The sequence below is a fragment of the Anas platyrhynchos genome, chromosome 3 (assembly GCF_047663525.1).
Source record: "Anas platyrhynchos isolate ZD024472 breed Pekin duck chromosome 3, IASCAAS_PekinDuck_T2T, whole genome shotgun sequence".
NCBI classification, from domain to species: domain Eukaryota; kingdom Metazoa; phylum Chordata; class Aves; order Anseriformes; family Anatidae; genus Anas; species Anas platyrhynchos.
The window spans coordinates 21,536,512-21,558,563 of NC_092589.1; the positions used below are offsets into that span (position 1 = coordinate 21,536,512).

At 42.4% G+C, this 22,052-nt stretch overlaps 1 protein-coding gene across 1 annotated transcript in view; it reads right to left on the bottom strand.

Annotated features, from left to right (window-relative positions):
• Positions 1 to 403: 403 nt before the first annotated feature.
• Positions 404 to 22,052, bottom strand: part of USH2A (usherin) — a 410,836-nt gene continuing 389,187 nt past the window's right edge. The window contains exons 65-72 of the mRNA XM_072035514.1: positions 12,370 to 12,579; positions 9,896 to 10,134; positions 9,111 to 9,328; positions 7,358 to 7,534; positions 6,073 to 6,156; positions 4,222 to 4,466; positions 1,730 to 1,963; positions 404 to 962 (exon numbers count right to left, since the gene is read on the bottom strand). Of these exons, the coding sequence (XP_071891615.1) occupies positions 873 to 962; positions 1,730 to 1,963; positions 4,222 to 4,466; positions 6,073 to 6,156; positions 7,358 to 7,534; positions 9,111 to 9,328; positions 9,896 to 10,134; positions 12,370 to 12,579 (1,497 nt within the window). The 3' untranslated portion in view covers positions 404 to 872. The remainder of the gene's footprint in view (positions 963 to 1,729; positions 1,964 to 4,221; positions 4,467 to 6,072; positions 6,157 to 7,357; positions 7,535 to 9,110; positions 9,329 to 9,895; positions 10,135 to 12,369; positions 12,580 to 22,052) is intronic.

Here is a 22,052-nt window from a genome sequence, read left to right on the forward strand (position 1 = left end):
CTTCCTTGCCTCTTTCTCGGAAAGAGGACAGAGATGAATATGGGAGTAGGTCTACTGTCATGGTGTAATAATTCTCAATTACAAGTGCTTTGACATGATATTTCCTACCTGCGCTGTGCTGATGGCTTGATGTTTGCTCCTGGTTCACTGTGGGTGTTGAACAAATTATATTGCCTGTAGATTAGCAATACGTAAGCAAAAGGGAAGGCTGTGACAGCAGCTGTTTAACAGGGGGTGCGTTAGGAGATTTTCTACCTTGGAAAAAGTATGCTTGGAGTTTAATATTAATTAATGGCTTGCTTTATTTTTTTTAAACTTGAGGCTAGGGGGTAAGGAAGAGGGAGGCAGAGAGGCAAAAGGTAAAGCAAATCCTTTATCCAAATGAATTCCTTCATTTGCTGTTTATTTACTAATGCATGAACACAGTTTTGTGGTGGAGCTCTGTTAGGTCAAATAAATACACATCTGTCCTTCCACAAGGGCCCCTTTTAGCCACATACAGTTTTTTCTGGACAGGTAAATGATTTTCTATATAAGCACCCCTGCCCCACCACACACCCTCCTCAGCTGCAAAAGCTGGATGAGAGACAAGGATGAGTGTCTCTCCTTCCATGGTCCTCTACTACTGCATAACTTACAGGTTTTCAAACTGTTCTCATACCTTTTTGAGACATCAGTGCTAACACACAATTTTTACTATACAATTATAGATGGTGGGAATAGGCTAACTAGTACCCCCAGCAAACAGTTCTATCTCTTAACTAGTGGGTGTGGGATGCAGAAATGGCAGCCATATCCCCTCTCCCAAAGTCCGTGCAGGCTGCTTTTGGCAAGTTACCCACTTTGCATTTTCTAGAGAAGGTGGTTGTTTTTCAGAGGTGGGTATCAGTGAATGTAGTGTGTTCCTTGGTGACTGTGCTGAAGCCTTTGATGACGTTGACAAGATCTTCTTCATCTGCATACTGTTAGGAGGGGGAAAAAAAAGTCATGTAAGTCAAACCTGTCCTATGCTAAAATGAGATTCAGTTCATTCAATTTTTTCTCTGCACCCCAGAAATGGTTTTTGAAACAGCCTATGTGCGTTTCTACTTTTCTACTTGTTTTCCCCTTTTTCACAGCATGAACCAAAATATTCAAAGTATCTGACCCCAAAGCAGCTAGTTTTCATGGTAAGTAATAGGTTTAAAATAACTCCTTACAGAGGGTAAGGAAATCCATGTTTATTACAGGGAGGGAGAACTTATAGAATCATCGAATATCCTGAGTTAGAAGGGACCCACAAGGATCATTCAGTCCCCCTCCTGGCTTCCTGCAGGACTCCCCAAAAAAACAGACAAAAAAACATGATGTAAGCAAAACCTGCCCTACACTAAAATGAGATTCTGTTCTGAGATTGATTCTGTTCCTACGTCTGAGAGCGTTGTCCAAACGCTTCCTGAACTCCATCAGGCTGGGGACCTTGACCATTTCCCTGAGGAGTCTGTCCCAGTGCCTAACCACCTCTCGGTGCAGCGCCTTTCCCTGACAACCAGCCTGATCCTCCCCTGTCCCAGCTCCATGTTGTTCACTCAAAAGGATTTTAAAGATTTAATCTGTGACCATATCTTTCTAAATCTTTTGATTGTATATCCAAGGACTTTTGAGAGTTAGACCTTTACATGATCCTAACAAAACAAACCAATCACTAGAAGCTGACACAGCGACAGCACAGAGGAAGAGGAGTCCTTACCAAGCCACGACCACCAGTGCGATGATTACGAATAATGGCATCCCAAGGTGAATCGTCAACAAGAGGCTTTTTGTCATAGATGTCAAGCAGCTGGCTGACACTACGGTGAAGGGAGGCTTGAGAATACGTGCGACTTAACTGGCTCTGACTTGGTCGCCGTGCCCTAGAAGCATTATGGACACCGCGGTTGCTTGTGGGAGAACCAGCTCCTGGAATTTTTGTATCTTCTAGCCCCTAGTGGAAAGAAACAAACCAGCAAATGTAATACACAAGGCACGGCCTTGAAACACTTTATCTAAACAAAACAAAAGCAGGAGTATAGCAGAACAGAGAAGGCCATGCCACAAAAATCATGCAGAGTTACAAACAGAACAACAACTAAAAAGAACCCTTCCCCACTGGCAGACAATCATGTCATTCAAAAGGATAAAAAAAAATAATAATAATAATAAAAAAACTAACAACAACTCTCTAAAGCAGGGCTTTCCCTGACTTTTTGTCTCCTCTCTTTTTTTTTTTTTTTTTTTTTTTTAATTAGTCAACAGGTACAGGTCCAAAGATTTTTGACTACCTCAATGACAGTATGACAGTCCAGACTTCCACAGCAGACTTTCTTTTGCTCAGTTATGGTCAGTTACCATGACCAGGAAAAACCCAGTTACCCACCAGGAAAAACATGCAGTATAGGTAAGATGCCCTTATGCATGCTCTTTGGGTCATCTGGCACATCACACGTTTTGCAACTCTGCAAGCTAACAACTCTACCTCAAAGTGCATTGTGTAACTTTTGAGAGTGACACTGCTCGATGAATCAGACGTGTCAGCAATAGTCTCAAACTGAGATTAAAGAGAGGGAGGAAAAGCATTAGTGCAAGCAAAGGTGCAATGCAGGTGCAGTCTGTTCTTTACGGAGGCTGTGAATTAGCTGCAGCTCAGTGAGCAAGGAGACAGAGTAGCAGGATGTGGGGGAGTGGGGAACTGGCAAAAGATGAGGCACAATTTAACTTTAACTGGTCATCAAGTACTATGTGGGCAGCCAGCATTGCTTGCTGCGTGATCTCACTAGCAATTGTAAAACACAAGCAGTTTTGCCACTTCAGAGCCGCTCAGTACTAAGTTCTCAGATTAAGTAAGTCCTTCAGCTGATGCACTGTACAGTCTTCCTTTCTATTAACTCCCCAAAAAAGTCCTATTTTCCCAAAATGAGTTTTATTAAAAAAAAAAATAATAATAAAAAGCAGGGAGAAAAACAAAAGGGGCAGGAACATGGAAAGGACATGTGTGGGCACGCCAACAGCAAAGACATTTTAAAGTCAAGAGGAACAACACGACATGACAGACTGTATAAGAAAAGGAATCAAAAGCATGAGACCCATAAAATAAGTTTCTTATGCTCTCAGCCTTTGCCAGGAGAAGGGGCACACTGGAAATCCCATTGTTTCCAAGAGCTGCTTCGTTGAGGCACAGATGCAGCTTCTTGGCACTGAGACAAGAAGGAACAGAATGCGTGAAGGATGCAGGAGTCACTATCCTGCTTCATGGCACTCACAGAGAAAAGAAGCTGAGAAGTGACAAGAAGAATAGCCTTGTAGCTTGCGCCTGGGAAGAAGCACAGAACAGGAAGGCACTGCAGTTCTAATTTTTAATCTTGTAGCAATTTCCAAATTCCTTTTGTCTTGCGTTTCACAAATGGGTAGGATAGCAGTACTACTCTGCTTCATGATGGAATGTGTACTTTATCCAGGTTTTTACACAGTTATAGCTTGTCATAATAAAAATGGCACTAAGCTTTCCCCTTTATCACTCCTCAGCAGTCCTCCTCCTACCCCTGTAGTGGTGCCAGTGCAGCTTTATGTGCACAGATACGCACACGCTCTTTGTAAAGGTTCCTAGCTTTTTTATCTGGTTGCACTCACTCTCCCTAAACCTTCCTGGCAGCTGGTCCTACAGCATTCCAGTTGGGTGGTGGGTCGGTACTAGAAAGAAATAGAGCCTGTCCCTAAGTCCTGCTTTGTGTAGGGACAGCTCATGGATACCTGAGAAAAGACTGTCAGACTAGCCATTCCTAACAGACAGTTGGAACCACATGGCAGGTTCCTCTGAAAGCAGATTTTATTACTTACCTTCTCACAGGATGCCACGGTCTTTTCAGCTCTACTGCAGCTGTCAGCTAACATCAGGTGCCATTAGTGGCTTTGGATTTTCTGTGACTACAGATCCAAAGTTTGTCACAGGGCATCAGAAGCATTTTACATCCAGAAATGTCAGGTCCTGCAAACCAGATGCCCTAGCGATCTTTTTGGATTAAGTGCCTGCAGCCTGGCTATCTGTACCTTCATAGCTATAACCAGATAGCCCGTTTCCTACACTGAGCAGCATCCATCTGGTAACTAAGAGTGCAACAAAACAGTGAAAGGACAAAGAAAAACTGTGAGGGGACATATAAAGATGTAACTTGATAGATACACAACATTGTGTTTTACCCAACCTACCGGATGTGTTTCACCTGTTGAATACACGCTCATTGGTGACGTTCTTTTCTGGAGCGGAACTAAAGGAGGTCTGTCTCGTGCATAGGGCTGCTTGTGAACTTTCCTTTGAAGAATTAAAGACAGAAGAATAGCCAAGATGATCAAACCTAGAACTACCATCAACACTGCAAACCACAGCTCATTGTAGAATTTTGCACTTTTGGACTCTGCTTTGTCCTTCTCTCCAGGTGTTGTCAAGATCAGACCTGTAAAAATTAAGACAAATTAGGGGAGAGAGGGAATGTTATTTCAGAAAGCCATTTAACAATATGCTATCCCTTTCAACTCTAATAAATTAGGAAGAAATTTAAGTCATTTTGTCGTCATGTGCTTATTTGCACTTATGTTCAAGGTGGCATAATGGTTCAATATGCTAGCGGGCTATAATAAAAAGCTTACTACCCTCAAGAGACTCTGCTTAAAGTTCTGGCATTGCTGCTCAGGCTGGAAATCACCACTGCATCAGCAGCTCTTGAGAAAGAAGGCAGTGGAGGTGGAATGTGAGAAAAAAAGGGTTCTCCAAGTAACCTTGAAGAGTGAAAATGACTACGGTAATTTCAGAGAGGCACAGACAGAGGACATTCTCTCCACCACTGTGCCAGTACTTTGTAGCAGCAGGCCTGTGCAGTTAAAAAGAGTGGGAGGAAGACTGAACAGAAATGAGTGATAAATTAATACAAAAGAAAACAACATGAAACATTTTATTCCTCCTCTTGCCTGTTAGAAAAAAACAGCCACTTGGCTCTGCTTATGCACCACATAAGCATCAGAAATCTCTCTGTTAGAATTTCCTGGTTAGTTGCAATCCTACATCTGTAACCAGGCTCTTTGCTAAGAAATTCCCACCATTTTCACTTCTAAGTCTCCACTGCAAGCTGCCTGTGGAGAAAGAACAATGGAAGGTGATGGATATAGAGCAACTGGGAACATTTCATAATGCTTTTACTGTGGCATTGCCTGAAACTCTGCAGGAGGACTGAGTGCGAACATGAGGAGGTATGTCAGGGAACTTCGGTGTAAAGAGCAATTGCTAAGACAAGGCCAATCTATTTTAAGAAGTTGAACCAAATGTAACTCAAACAATAAATAACTCAATTAAAAGCAGTGCCTGTTAGAAATGGTTTAAGCTTAACTCTGCTTCCTAGAAAACTAAACAGATGGGAAAACAGAACATTTTACTGGTAGGTATTTACAAGGCAGTGGGTAAGAGCTGACTGAGATTTCATTACACCAAACTCCTTCTCTTTGACAAAAGAGTAAAGGATCTTTAGAGCAAGAGTCCTGAGAAATCTCATATGATATTCTCATAAACTGGTTAGGGAAACATGTCCTGGGTGAAGTTGTAGACTGTAACTGGCTGGAAGATCAACAGGCATATGCAAGGAGCTGGTGGGTGTAGGGAGGACTTGCTGGGGTGAGTGAGTTGCATGGAGAAGAGAGAACATTTTCATGGTCAAACAGAGGAGGAATGGGAAGGTCAGCATTAGAATAGATACTACTCAGGAGGAAAAAACACTATGTCATGGAAAAAAAAAGATTCTAAAATTAAAAAAAAACAACAAACAAAAACAAAGAAACAAACAAAAAACATTGCAAGGTTGGAGAAAAGATTTGAAGCTGATCATGTTGCAAGGAAATGGAAATCCATTTATGGAAAAAAGGCACATTACCTACATACCTTATACCCTAAGGTGCTAAGGAACTACAGATCCTTCAGTAAGATTCCACCCTATCTGGCATCCACTACATATCAAATTTCTACCACAAACATATAAAATCAGTAGGTGATAGATAGTTTTTTCACATAGTTACCAAGTCCATCTCCAGCGCTGTACTTGATGACTGGTGTCATGGCACTCCCTTCGTCAGTGATGCAGGTCACTTGAAACAAAAAGGCTGAGCAAAAAGGTTGGAAAATGCTATCAGCAGGAGAAATCAAAATTCTGTAGGTGCTGCTTTTTCGCCATCATCCATCAGCAAAGATGGCTTGCTCTGAGAACAGCCAAGCAGGCATAGCATATAACCCAACATAATCCTACTAAGTCCCAGATCAAAGCCCCATAATCCCTTATACATAGGTATTAAACATCTAAACCATGAACTATGGCAGATCATAGGGTGGCCACTACTATGATGCTAAAAATTATGTTCCTCTTCCAACACCCAGTTCTCTCAGTTCTCTCTCTTCCAGTGATGTGGAACTGGAAACTTTCAAGGTATTAATCATCGTGCCCTAAATTCCTAATGCTCCATTTATGGCTGATACAAACTTGTTATGAACATTTGAGTAAAAACAAAAACAACAACAAAAAAGTATAGAATTAGCATCATTGCAGTAATCAGGAAAGTAAAAAGAAAATGACAAACCCCTTTAAAATGCAAAGAAAACCTCTTAAAAACATTTCCTGTTCTTCATTCTTTCCTTCCATTCCTCTTTCCTTCCTTCCCTTCTTCCTTCCTTTTTTTTCCATCTTTCTTTTCCCTGTTGATATAATCTGCTTCTATTTTAAACATAGCAAATTTCTGAAAGAGAAACTGCATTTCAAAGCATGGCTGATTCCAAAAGGTGCTGACTTAGTTTAGCACCTTTTTTAACACAAACAAAACAAAACAAAAACAAAACAAAAAAAAAAAAAAAGAAAAAAGAAAAAAACAGGCTTCAGCCTTTTCTAGTGCTGACGATTTTGATGATTTCCATACATTTTTTGAGAGCACAGCATTGAACAGTGAAATTGCAATGCAACTCCAGGATTTGGAAAAGCTCAGCCCTCACAACGAACCAGAGTGGGTTCACCCAGTCAGGTAAAATATTTAAGAGGGAGCTTAGCTCCAAGGATTTTTGTTTTGAGGATCTGCTTAGATGCAGTTCAATGAATTTGGCTATAGCGTTCAGCAAGGATTTACAGGAAGATCACAGCTGGCTAGAGCTGCATCTTAGCCTCCCATTCATTCCTCCACTTAGGAAGAAAAATAGTAGCTCCTATGCGCTTAGCTTGGGATGCCAATGGAGAGATATTTCTTAGACTTAGCACACAATAATATTAATTTAGCTCAACGGTCTTTCACAGAGAGAAGCACACAGGAAATTGAAACTGACTTTTGTCAGATGTCCTTGGCAAATACAGCTCTGTGTCAAAGCCACTGTAGATGCGCTGCCCGCTCTCAGTTAACGCGTACTCCTTCAGGCGGCCGTTCAGCACGAAAGTGCGGCTCCAGTCTATGTGGATGGTAGATAAATTGCTGAGAACTGAGAATGGAGCCATGTACCGAGGTGCTGCAAAAGAAGGAAAAAACCACTCATTTCTCATTTCTAGGCAACAGGCACGACAGAATTATACAGCAGAGATAAGAGGTCTGAATGATTCAAGCTCCTCACACGTGTTTCCTCCCTGTCTCATAAACGTGTAATCCTGCACATACATGAAAATTGGGCAGGGGGCAGAAAAGCAGGAGCAGATGGTCCACAGAGAGAAAACAAATATAGAACTCACTTCAGGGAGAAAGAGTTCCTCAGTTAGGCTCAACAACTTGCTGACCAAAGACTTCAGTTAAGTTTGAGGTAGTTGTTTCTTGTGGCTTTCCCATTAATTCAGGTACCCACTATGTGTTGGTTTGTTCATAAGAAAGCTGCTCGTCCAGCTGCACTTTGCTGCTAATTGCCCCCTTTCACTAAGCCAAACCTTCCAGGCAAGAGGAAGGAGACTTTCAGAGTGATTCAGGAGACGTGGCATGAAGAGTTCAGCAAGGCAAGAAAAGCAAGACTGAAAGAAGAGAGCTGCAGATGCAGTGGACAGGGCTTTCAAACGTTTTTCTTCTTTATGTCTCAAAAATTTGTTATGATTTTTCTCCATTTAAATGTTCATTATTACATTACAGCTTTCCATTAACAATTTATTAAAATGTGGTTTTAGATTTAAAGGCTTTTTTTTTCTTTTTCTTTAAGTGGTCACATTAAAGAAAAATGGTCTGTTCTGCCCCAAACTTCCAGCTGAGAATCCATGCAATGTAGCGAATACATTAGTAGTAGTTTTTAGTAACCACTCAGCAAAAGTACCAATTGATTTAAATGGGATTTCTAGAAAGGTGATTCTGAAATCCTGACACAAGACTAGGTGAGGAAGAATTAATATTCTCTTTGCCCTGTCCTGGCAGGCTGAGGTGAAATGTCCATCTCATCTGTTATAGAATGACTACGGCTACATCATTATAGATCTTTTCAATAAAAGCTGATGTTAGACTACAACAAATTCAGTTTTGATGTTAACATCTATTCTGACTGTCTGCACAGGTCTGGAACATTTAATTTCCATGTAGACCACTACGTGAACTTAAAGTATTGTCTGTGGTGGTTGGGTAGCAACAAATTCTTACTTCACTGTCAGCAAGGATCCAATCATTCAGACGAAACCCACGGAAAACTTTCATGAGCCCTGGAAGGAGTGTGGCATGAATTAGGAGGGTAAGATTATTCTTGAAAATCGGTCTCTTTTAAGAGCTCCACTTTTCCCAAGGACCGTTCATGGCAGTGTGTTTATTACCACACACCAGCCTTCTGGTAATACTTGAACTTTTATGTTCTGAAGGTGTGCTGCCCATTCTTGGTAAAATAAAAGGTTTCCTTTCCCCAAGAACAGAGGTTGTAATATCAGATGGTGATAAGAAATACTTTTGAAGGAATGAGCAGTCAAGCCCCAGAACAGAATTTGAGTGAATGGGCAGCAGAGGTGACCAGGGACACAGAAGACCAAGTTCCTGGGGACATAATCTTTCACAAAGAATTCGTTCGGCACTATGCAGCCCTGTTCATCGGAAGCAGGAATGCTGATCTCTGAAACTTTTCTCATACTTACGCTCTTTTTCTGTAGTGAAACCAACCCACTCTGAGGCGCTGCTGCCAACAGAGTTGTAAGAGACAACTCGCAGGTTGTAGGTCGTGTAAGGCTCGAGGTTGGACACATTGGCACTCTGTCCATTTCCTGTATACTTCACCTCAGTTGGGCCAGGGCTGCAAGCTTTTACTGCTGGCTGCAGGTTCAGGGGACAAGCCATATACACATGGAGCTCATAGCTGAGAAGAAAGTGGAGATTTTGAGTAATCAACAACCTTAATATCAGAATAGCCAACCAACCATTTCATCACAATTGCTGTATGCCTGGCTACCAGAGAAGAGACTGGACCTCATCTCAGTTTTTCTCTTGGAGACTTTGGCCCCAGCTATAAGATACCTATGAACAAGCATGGTTGTCAGTCACACTCACAATGAATCTGTTGGTTGTTGGTGCCTTAACAGGCATCAACACTTCTGCAAATCAGACAGTGGCCTTGCCTTACTAACTACAAAATACAGCTGCCTCTTTGCTGCCAGCTGATCTCACAACTTTCTGGCTGTGCAACCACACCTGCCAGACAATCACCTCCACTCCCAACATCTCCTCCACCTTCATCCTCCACCCCCAATCTCCCATTCAGGAGAAAAGCAACCAGTACACATAAACACTTCCTGGATGGTATTTAGGCCACACAGGATACCACCACCAACACCAGGAAGAATAAACATGGGTTACAACTGTCCAGAGCTCTCAGCCCCGTGATTACAGCTTACATCCAGGACACGTGCTCTGCCAGCACTCCTACCTGGTGACAATGCCATTGGGCGATTGAGGGGCACTCCACTGGAAGGAGGCATTCCTGGAGGTCACGGTGCGGATCTGCGGGGGGGGCTGCTCCGACGGTGGAGCTGGCTGAGTGGTGATTTGGGCCATGGGTCCTTTGCTGCAACAGTTGAAACACGTGCAGGCCTCCACGCCAATGGAGTATGTGGTAAAAGGTTTTAGCCCATGTATTGTCTGCTGGGTGGCAGTCCCTTCTGACAGCTGTAAAAATTAAGAGGGAACTTGTCACAGCTTCAAGCACCACAAGTACTAAATAAGAGTTATCGAGGTAAATTAACTCCATAAGATGATGGCCACAAGGTTCTCCATGTCCTTTAAGTCTGACATTAATGCAGCTGCTGTGCACTGGGACCTCTGCAGTCATTTTCCTCCTATTACAAAGTAAAAGGGCACTGTTCAAAGGAAAAGACCATGCCATCACTGGCCTCGCAGACCTCTTGAGTTAAGCTGTAAACTCTGTATGTCAACTTGCAAATGTCATTCTCAGGGACAGAGAAACTGCAAACCTTTAAGGAGAAAATCTGGGCTAAGTGGTACCGGAGCAAAAATAAATGAATGTGGAAAATGCCTCCATGATAAATGTGATGGTAAGTGCCCGTGCATGTCTCACAAGCTTCCCTGGCTGGGATACAGGAGACAGCATTGGGCAGAGTGATAGGCACATGCCTCGTGGGTCAGTTTACCTGATGGGAGAGTGCCATCTCCAGTAGGAACATCTGAGCCCAGGGCCAGCACACCACAGCCGTGCAGTCAAATGGCTATGGTGCTGGACAAGCATGTTAGGAAACTCTCCTACACCTAGCACAGGAGACCTGACAGAAATGGTGCCCTTTGTTCCTAAACTGCTAACAGGAATTGCCACCTCACATCTTTGCTGTAGTCATTTGTAATCAACATACGTAGAAAGCACCAACAATGGACAACATCCGCTCCCACTTGGCAGCTTGTGACTTAGCAGAGTGCAGCAGAAAATAGGAAGGAATGAGTTAAGCAACCAAAGGAAAGTACGTAGTACTGCCTGATGTCAGTGCTAGAGATGAGACAGCAGCATGGCAGGTGTGAGGGGATGGAGATGGAAGACCAGACCGAGGAGATGAGTTGGCTGAATCAGACCTGGACATGGCCAATTGCACTGGGAGGAATAAATGCATGGAGAAATAAATGCATAATATACATTCAGTAGGCAGCTTAAACTCATGGAAAGAACTGATGGCCTGGGAAGGTATCTCCAGAACTTCCAAGTTGAGAAAGATGATACAAGGGCAAAAGGCCTGTATAAACATTTATTTTTTGTAAAAAAGAAACAGATAATGTTAGACACAAAGAAGTGTTCAAGTATTTTGCACTGATTTGGTGGTAACTACTCTAGATACCTTGCACAGCCCTGGCCTTTCCTCACATCTCTCAGTTTTATAACTCTAATGAAGCCTCAAAGTTTTCCTAGCTTAGCTGAGTCCTATCATGTCTGGACACTTAATAGATTCTGTCTCAAAAAAAGCCACATCTCAGCCCTACTAAAGCATCACTCATGTTGCTGCAGTCTCTTCACATCTGTTGAATCTTCTCAGGCGAACAGAAAGAAATAGTAGCAATCATCTGCTACCACACACATGTAAGTCTACGCTTTGCCTCCCAAATGCCCACACTAGAGAATGAAAACCCATAGTACAGGCATAGTTAAAATTGAGGAAACCCTTGAGGATAACACAGAACCCTCTAGAATCTCTCCTATGGGCCTCTTCACTGTAGAGAAGACACTGACCCCACAGCTGGGGTTTTAAATCCTCCACTTGGCACAGACACCAAAATGAGGAATTGCTTAAAGAGATGGTTTACTGAAATCTGCTGAACAGCTAAGATCTGCCCCAAGGAAGTTACCATTAAGAACATTAAGTTACCATTAATGCAGTCTAGGCAGAGACACAGAACAAATAAGTTATCTTGCTACTTTCATTATTCTTAAGTGCTTTACCACGCAATACTTCTTACCAGCAAGAAATATTTTAAGAGCAACTCAGGTATAGCTTTTTCTTCAGAGCTTCAAACCTGTAGGCTGCCCAAAGCACAAAATCGTTTCCTACTGGCTACAGTTCCCACCTGCACCACTTGGACTGGCAGGAGTTGTCTGGAATTATTTCATTTGGATGGTTAGCCACCCCTAAAAGAACACTTTGCATTCTCATCACATTGTCACAGCACATTACCAAGCCAGAAAGGTTTGAATGATGAAGTGAATTCTTTGAAAAGCACATTTAGCAGAGTTAAAGTGTTGGGCCTGCTTTGGCCAGAAGAGAGCATTGCAGAGCAGGCAACAAAAGGAGCACAGAAGAGGAGGAAAACTTGCAACCAGCAGTAGCTGTTAGCAAGAACAAAGCTGTTAAAGCTAGAAAACACAGCTTCAAATGGAAATACAGAGATAATTTCGACAATACTCACCACCACTTCATTCCCTCTGGTATCATTAGAAAACAGCCTGTAGATGCTGACCACCCCGTTTGGCTTAAGGGGGGGGTTGATGTTCACCACAGCCACCGTGGATGCCACCATGTGGAACAGGGGAGCTCCCAGGCCCTCGGGAGGGGCAGGGCCTGTCCGGCAGCGGGACCAGCCGCTCGGTGTCCGTCCCGCTGAGTTCACCGACCACACCTTCGGCACACGAGAACAAAGAACTGTCAGTGAAGGAGCCAAGCCTACAAAATCTCCACAATTAGAGTGCTGCAGCAGCTTTAGCAACACTGAGAAAGACACGGCACAATGACATCCATGCAAAATGTCTCGTCAGCTATCCAGCGCTTGTATTTACCCAGTGACTTCCAAACAAACAAACAAAAAAGAATATTTCCCACCATTGCATTGAGGGGAAAGAAGCAGATCTTGTGTCTTGGACAGTATGTGTTCACATATCTCCTACATACCTGAATACCACCACTGTCTTTGTCATACCACGCAAAGAGGATGCCTTGAGAAGCTATGATCGACACTGATAACATTTTCAAACAAATCTGAACAAAAATACTGACATCCAGTCCTGCTGCTATTGTCTCCCTTCTACACAATTCCTTCATGTGTGCAAGCAGCCCCCTGACTGAACTGCCTGGCACCATTGCCATCCAAGTTATGTTCACCTGGAGTGAATCTCAGTAGTCAAACTGTAGTTATTTTCTAAAACTGTGAAGTTTTATAGAAACTGCTCTCTTTAAAATACTATTGTATTGCATTTGGAAACATTTTCAGTATCCTGGAATACAAACAAAGTCAACTGAAAACAAAGTCAATCAGTAACTCATTTATTTTCACAACATTCACTTCATTGCATGAACACAAACACAATGGTTTCAGTTCCAAGATTTCAAAATTTAGCAGCTTGAATTAGGCCTGATTAAAAAACACATGTCTCTATGAACTATACCTACTGATTTTGTCAGCTTCCCAAAACCAGAGTGATCTGCAGACTACATAAAACTCAGCACTTATTAAACACAGTCTCCAACAAATCTGCATGAAAATTAAATTTTGTTTTCATCAAGGAGTGAATAAACATATGGAACGATGTATAATCTTATTTATCAAAAACCATTTGTATAATTAAACACGAATATCATAAAAGGTTGCCTTAGGTCGTCATTTGCATGAGTAAGTAATTTGTAGAATGTCAGGTACAATAGACAGAATAGATGGATGCGTGAGCATATAGGGTTAAATTAGGCTCAATATTAGCCAACCACACAGTGATCAATCAGAATGATAGATCTAAATGGCAATACAAGAAGACTGTCTGAGCGATTTTTAGTATAAGTATTCCTTAGTAAGCTTTCATGCTGAGCAGTTCTAACAACAGTAAAACATGTTCTTATGTGATCTACTCCAGGCAGAAGTCCTGGGGAAGTGGATGGTGGGACTGTGCCTTAAAGTAAATAGGAGGTTTAGAAACAAGAGGTCTTCAAGACTGACCCTGGCATCTTTCCAGCTGGCAATGTTAAGTACCAAGACCACAGGACACTTCACAAGGAGCCTGGGGAAGGAAAAAGGCCAAAAACCACTGCAGCGGCTTTAAAGACTGTGGCTCTGCCAATTACAAAACCAAAGTTACAGCCCCATTCCCTCAGTAACATATAATATCATCCAGTGAAACACGACGTAAGTACAGATGACACCCTATGATAAAAAGCGCAGCCAGAGTACTTTCATGTTCAGTGAGATCAGTAATATATTTCTGTTGTGAACTTTTCATAAAGTCAAACTCTGTTCACTTTACTGCAGTAGGTCAAACCCTCTATCTCAGTTAAGTCCCAGCTGCTACAAAGATTTGCCCACAGTAGTTCATTCAAGGGGCATATTTCTTTGTGGAAAGAAGCCGCCACATATGGAAAGAACAGCTCGGAGCCTGCCACTCGCCTTGACTCAGTGCTGACCTTAGTTCAAGTGCTCTGGTTGCATGCTAAGCTGTGGCCTTAATGAGCACGGAGCGTGGCAGCATTGGCCGGACCTGAACTGCCAAGCCAGCTCCCACAAAAACCGACAGCGATGAGCTAGGAGGAGAGGTTTACTGCACAGCATAGCAATTAGGCCTCAGAATGGGACTCCCCAGGAAATCTGGAGAAGACAGGGATGCAGCATAGCTGGATGTGGGTACCTCACTGAGGGCTGGAGGGAGATGTCCTCCTCAGTCCCTCTTTCCCATATCATAGGTGCCTAGTGGGCAGCCTGCTCCTGGGTGGGGTGTGCTTCACACTCCGTGTGGGGCTATTCCCCTGAGCATGAACATAATGAAGACAAAGATTGACTGGGCAGAGCAAGGGCAAGTGCAAGCAGGCATAGTTGCCTAGCCTGGCACCTGTGAGGTGACAGGGAGCCTGCAGCCTGTCCTCCAGGCCCTTCTGCTAAAGAGGCCAAGGTGCAGGTGGGCCATGGTCTGAGAGCACCTGCAGGGCAGACAGCAGCCACCCAGCCCCACCAGAACTGCATTACCACCAGCAAATATCCAGAAATGTGAAACTCTCCCGCACCAGCTTCAGAGACAACCATGACAGCTCAAAGGAATTCTGAGGATTTAAATTCTGGATTTGCATTGACATTAGCTTGGTTCCCTTCTTCTACTTACCCATCTGTAAAAGAATGGATGGCAATATAAATATTTCCCTGGGAAAATCGCCATCCAAGTAAATCCTGGTCAGCATTTAGAGACCCAGAGCAGTAAGTGCACAGAAATGACAGAAGATGGAAATGTTCATCCACTTCAGAGCATGAAGAAATCAGACAATGAGGCAACAGAACCACAATGAGGAGTGCCTGCTAAAATCAGAGGTTTGGTCATGGCTCCTCAATAAGTTACCACAAAAGTATGGATGACCGAAGGCCTGGCTAATCTGAAATTCCATGGTGTGGACTTCTGCAAAAGTTTTTTTGGGATCAAGTAAAGTCCTTCTAAGACATGACATATATAGAGCACAGAAAATATTTATTGCATTTATATAAAAATGTAAAGATCTTAGTAGGCAACAGCATCATCTGTTGTTCATAATGGTAAAAGATTTTAGAGGCTACTTCAGAGCACACAGGCATGTGGGGCAAACAAGAATCAATTACACCTCACACAGGCAGGGACACATTGAATAACAAAGCACAGACAGCAGAAAGGCATCAAAAGTTTCTTATTACTTGACTTTCTGAATATACTGCCCCCAAAAGCATTAAGTCTGACATCATGGTGCACGGCTCAGCACCCTGCCAAAAGATGAATGGCTGCTAATGGCTGCATTGCCCCCAAAATCCAGGAGAGGGCTCCAAAATTAGTTACACATGATGCTATTTAAAATCCTTTATCAATTTGCTGGCCTCTGGCCCAGACTGCACTTTGAAGTAGAGCCAGACAGGGGAAACCTCTCTGGAGCCCACACACTTGGAGAACTAGAGAAGTCCCGTTACAGGTTACATAGCTTGTTGCTTTCATCATCAGTGAGCCTTCACAGATCTATCTCCTGGAAGAGACTGAAGAAGAGACATCACTCATAATGATCATAGGACAACCTCGGGTCTCATTGGCACTGCAAGAAGGGGCAAAACCTAAGAGGAACATAAAGGAAAGTTCTGAGAAAATGGACACAGCCTGAATGCAGTCAGCCCAGCTTGTTCAAGCTTTGGAAAGCTGAGTAGCAACTTCTCCCGTAAAGGGCAATAAAATCACGATGGCCCCAGGGTGTACATGGAAAAAAAAACCACATGGTATCCTACATGCTGACAGTGGGAGAAGTTTTCATCTCTGAGCCACACATCTGTGCCCCAGGTGTGTCTGATGCACATCTCTTGAAGCCCCAGGTCCTTACCTGGGGAATCTATATTTTGATTAAAAAAAAACAAAAAACTTTTATCAAATGGAGATCATCTGTGAAGGTATGTATTCCATACAGGTGGTGCTAATGGGAATGGAGAGAAAGAGCTGGATTTACACTCCCACTGCTCTTCCAGTGTGGCAGATGAGCCTCTCTGTGATGAAAAAGAAATGCTGAAGAAGCTGCCAAAATAAAGCACTCAAATTAACCCCCCTCAAAACACAAAGATAGTCTGTGATTAAGGCAGAAAATGCAGTGTGTGGCCAAAATCCCCCCAAAGGATAAAGTGATAGCTTGATCCCATGACTCCAATTACAAGAGGAAGCACAACCACAGCAGACTGAGCAGCAGTTTGGCAGAGGACATTGTGTGCAGGCTAACACCTGTCCGCTCAGCACACTTGTGTCTCAGACCTGGCCCCAACAATGTGACAGGTATTACAGCTTTAAACCGGGAAGTTCCTGAGAGGGAATTCTCTCCATTCCTATGGAGAACAAGAAGCTCTCCAAGAGGTCTCATTCTCCTTCACTTCTGCTGAAGCATAGCAAGGAAGCAGCAGGCAGAAAGGTGTGCTGACTGGTGATAGCTTGCCTGTCTGGAGGCAGCTGTCCTGCTGACTTCCAAGGTCAAGGAAAGCTGGTATCTTCTTCTTCACGTAGAAGAATTCCTGCTTGCAGGAAATCAGAAAAGACAGGGAGCCAAGCAGCTGACTGCCAACCAGCAGCAACTCCTGGCTCCCACCAAGCCATACAGGCACTGTGCATCAGATCACTTCACACTGCAGTTAATATCACGCTTCTGTGAGGGACAAGACCTCAGCTCTGTTTGTGACAGCAGCTTCCACTGAGCTCCTGCAGGCACTCAGAACCCAGCTGTTTGCCTTAAAACAAAGTCTTATCAGTGAGTCACTGCCTACCCTCAGCTTTGAGCCCTGACGAGAGCTGTGGGGTAGCGAGGCAGTGCTGTGGGTTCTGGAGAACCACAAGCTCAGACCAAGCCTCATCTTTCATGTGAGTATAAGAGTCAGGTACGACTTAGGTATCTGCCCTTAAGAGTCCATAATCTTGGCTAGTTAAAACTAGAGAAACGCTGACAAGTTCCCTCTTACCATCATTTGCAGCAGCTTTCACAAATCTTTCTTCTTATCAGATCTGACCGACATGCAGCCTGGGTAATTTGGGATTTCTTATGCAATACCAGCACAACTCAGAACACAAAGCTTGTCTACAGAAATCTAGCATCCAGCATTACAATAATGTATTCACATCTGGGCATTGCAGTGTCAGGTAGGTATTAGCAAAATAGAAAGTTTCAAAAGTGGTTGTCAAATGGGGACAGAGCAAAGGCAAGGGACAGTAGGTATCATGTCCACTCATGACAAGGAGGTAGTAAACGAATGTGTGCTTTCTAATTGCCCATCCTGAAATCCATACTTTTCCCTCTTCAACATTCAGTCAGCATCTTAGGGAGGCCATAAACATATAATGGGATAGATTTTAGGTCTGGGCTTCTAGCATTGTGATAATTTGAGCCTCTTACCATTGCTATTCATCTTCACTAATCAAATCCTCATAATAAAAGTACTAAACTCATTCTGGGGAGGGAAAGGGAAGGGAAAGACAAAGACTACAGGCAAGAGCTTTGGGATTTACACAAAATTACAAAATTTTAAAGGAATCTCATTTCATATAAAATAGTATAACACCAGTAATTAATAAGAGATGTAAACAGGTTTAACTCTAAAAAGGCAGAAAATTAAATAATTTGTTTCCTATGGGTATATAATGAGATAGTTACCAAGTTCCCATGAGAGAGATAAGCAGATATTAAAAGGTCTTTCCAATACCTGTAATGGCTAAGGGCAACAGCTAATTCAATAGATTCGATCAAAATCACCACTTCTTTCTCCGCTTCTGATTTATTACTTTGGCTGTAGTTAGTCATCACTCATTTTAGTTTGCTTTTCAGCAGTCATAAATTATGCCTCATAAATAAAAAGATACAATCAAGGAAATCATATCAAGTCATCTACAGCCCTGGAGTATATTTTCCCCCGGTACTCACACTAATGTCTTTTTAAAGGATAGCTTGCCATAGTTTTGAATATGTTAGAATCATAATGTACTGGGGAAAATCTTGCACGAGTTTTGATATAACAGTCTCACTGGTAATTTTGGAAGCCAACAAATCCAGTCTAATATCCTGCTATAGTTTAATGAACAAAAATCAAGGTTTGCTTCATCAATGCACTGTTTACGCACTTGAATGTAGGTTGGTGTTAGCAACAGAAACATGGTGCATGAAGGGGGTTTCATAAAAGAAATCGTGTGGTTTCATATAGTGCTTCTCCCTAGTGTGTGCCCTACTGTACTAGGGCAAAATAGTTCAGCAAAAGGGTATTTACAGTAGGTTTTGCCATTACCACAATGAAAGCATATAGTTATGTCTGCTTTACTTTTCAGAAACTGAAGCCCAGCTTCGTAGTCTAATGCCTGCACAGCAGGAGACACTGTTTACTTGGAAGCAAGGGAGCACAAAAACCTTGCAAGAAAATCCTCTCTTCCAAACAAAGAGGAGATAGAGAGCATGGAGTACAAGAAAGAACTGTGTTTGATTTTATCACTGCTTTGTGGTGTATCTTTCTGTCAGGGTGACAGGAAAAAAATGGTGAATTAAAATGATGAAAAGAAGCCAAAAGATGAAGGATATTACAAATGGGCAACTATCCATCACTGGCCAGTCAGAGAAACAGCTTCACCCCATTTTAAGCTGAAGAAGTCACTTAGCTGCTTGTCAGTAACTAAGTAGCACAAACTGGAGCTCAGCCAGCAGTTTGACAGACAGGCTGGTAAAGCCAAGTGTCATTTTGTCATCTCTGAAAGTGACCAAGAGGACTGACATATTCTGCACTCCATGTACTTGGTCCTGCCATAATCTTCATGACTTTGCACCCTTTTTTTTTTTTTTCTATATATCTCTCCAAAGTCAGAAATATAATTTGTTTTCTCTGTGAGAGTCCAAGATGGAGGACCCAAAATATATTTCCCCTGGTATATCTCAGGATCTTTCCTAGACCCTTCACTTGGCAGTGAAACCACTGAAACCTATCAAGCACTAATATGCTTATGTACATCTTGCCCCCAATGAATAAAAGTGCTTAAATTCCTTGAACAATTGTGACCTTAGCATTTAGGGGGCACAGTCCCTTTGACCAACATGAATTTCAGAAGGGACTTCATCATTTTTGAAAGTGCAACTTTTGCATCTAATCTTACAAGCCCTAAATATTCAGCTGAAGTTTCCAGCAACAGAATAATAAAAAAAAAATAAAATTAAAAATTCTCACTTCAGATCCAAAGAAGCTGTCCGGATTCATCGAACTAAATCTCAGTGCCTCCAAAAATGCTGGAGAGAGTCCCATCACAGCACTTTGATTTTATCTGCATTCTGCTGGAGGAAATTCAGTTGCATTTAAAGTTTTATGTCCAGCAAACAAGCCTCAAATGCAGAGACAGCAGAATCAATATCCAGTTTAAGTGAAATATAAATCTGGGTTTCATCAGCATAATAGCAAAAGCCAAGCCCTATACTTATGAATAACTTGTCTCACAGGCAAGATATAAATTGTCAACAATGGAAGAGCTTAGAATAGATCCCAGAGGACTGCTGCAAGTGACATAAGAAGAAGACAAACACGTGCATGCAAAAACCTCTCACAGTGAAATAAATGGCCACTAGTGGAAAAAAAAAAAAAAAAAAGATTTAGGGTCCCAGTCAACAACTCAGCCCAGTTATGGAGCACAACCAAGATAAAAAGCAGTCTTGAATACGTCATGGCAAACCACAGGAATCCACTCAAGAGACTTTCTTTGCTACCTGTCATCAATAGATCATTAAAAACGTTGGCTCAAACAAATGTTTGTGCTATCAAATTCCCCAAAAAACAGCTTCTGACTGAAGTAATTGGAAGCTGGTCCAACTGATAATATAACACAGTCATCATCAACAACTTCAAGCCCAGACAACAATGTGAGATGTTTTTCTTTAGCTAAGAAAGAATCCTAACTAATAAGTAGAGTGTAGGTCTGCTTCAAGTACTTGCTACCTACCAAACCCCATCCACACTTGCATTCGCATTCTTCACAGATCCTCACCAAAATAGTAAGGAAATCTGGTCTAGCAAAAGTTCTGCTATAAACTACAGCAAATGGAGAAGAGAATTCATGGTATTGTGGATCTACAGATGTGCCCTACACTGGGAGAAAGAAAAGAAAACCTTAATATTTATTCACAGTGGGACTTAAAATACTAAACTGTGCTGTTTCTGGAAACAAACTAACAAACAAAAAAACAGCTTTGGTCACAAAAGAAGTGACAACTGGAACATACATTTAAAGTGTAGTAAATATTCAGGCTTGAAGTAACCGTCCTTTTTTTTGACTTGGTAAGTACTGGTATAGCATTTATAGTATTGCTAAATTCACTTAAATTCAGTTCTCTGAACTTCAGTTCAGGAGGTCATTAAGTAACTGAAGGCAATCAAGTAACATGAACCTGTAATCAGAAAGAAGAAGTAGTCAGCTCACAGATACTCAGCATTTTCTTCAGCACAAAGCTAATAGAAAGACTTTTCACACTGGCTGCTAACTTAAAGACATGCTGTCAATCCAGAAACATCAAAAAGTAAAAGAGGTTTGTGATTATCAAGTAGTGAAGACAGGCTTTGTGAATACTGCAGTAAGTATACTTTCTAGTAGTATACCAGGTTCTTTTTTTTCAGTAATTTAATTACTGTCCCTTCAGAATCCTCTTCTTACCCAAATTAGAGATGCTACAACTGATTTATGAAGAAAGCTAGTACACTCCTCCCTCCAGGTCCCAGGACTCTGACAGTGACAGAGCAAGAGGCAATGGACGCAAGTTGAAATAGGGGAATAAGGCAGAAAGAAAAACAAGATGTATATAGGCAGTCATTGGAACAGGCTGCCCAGACAGGTTGTACCATCTCCATCCTTGGAGATTCAGGGATAGAGAACTTGGACCAGAACTCAACTGGCCACAGCCCTGAACAGCCTCAAAAAACACCACCACCAACAAAAATAAATAAATAAAGCCAAACCCCAACCAAAATAAATCCAAACCCAAACCAAAAACCCAACAGCAGAAGTAGAGCACAGATACCAAAAAACCTGATCTGTAAATTGATCTCTCATCAAATTTGCAGTTGACACCAAAGTGGGGGGAACCAGTTGATGTGTTTATGGGCAGGGCTGGCATTCGGAAGGGACTAGAGGAATAGGTCTCCAAGACATTTATGAATTTCAGCAAGGACAAATATGAAGTCTTGCACTTGGGAAGGAATAACTCCTTGCAGCACTACAAGGTAGGGACTGACTAGCTAGGGAGAAGGACCTAGAGGGTTTCAGCAGATAGGAAGCTGAACATGAGCCAGCAACGTACTCTGGCACCAAAGATGGGCGACAACATCTTGAGCTTTTTAACAGGAGCATAGCCAGAAAACTAAAGGAAGTGATAACATGCCTTTACTTGCATTTGTCCTGTTTTGGCCCCCAAATCCAAGAAAGATTGATAAATTGGAGAGAGTTCAGCAGAGGGCCACCAAGGTAATCAGGGCATTGGAGAATTTGGCCTGTGAGAATAAGCTGTGGGACTAGGACTGGAGAAGTGATGTGTTTGTGGGGACCTGACTGCAGCCTGCCAGCATCAAGCCATAAGCTAACAGAAGGTGATGCCAGTTGTTGGGGGGAGAAGAGGAAATATGCTTATGTT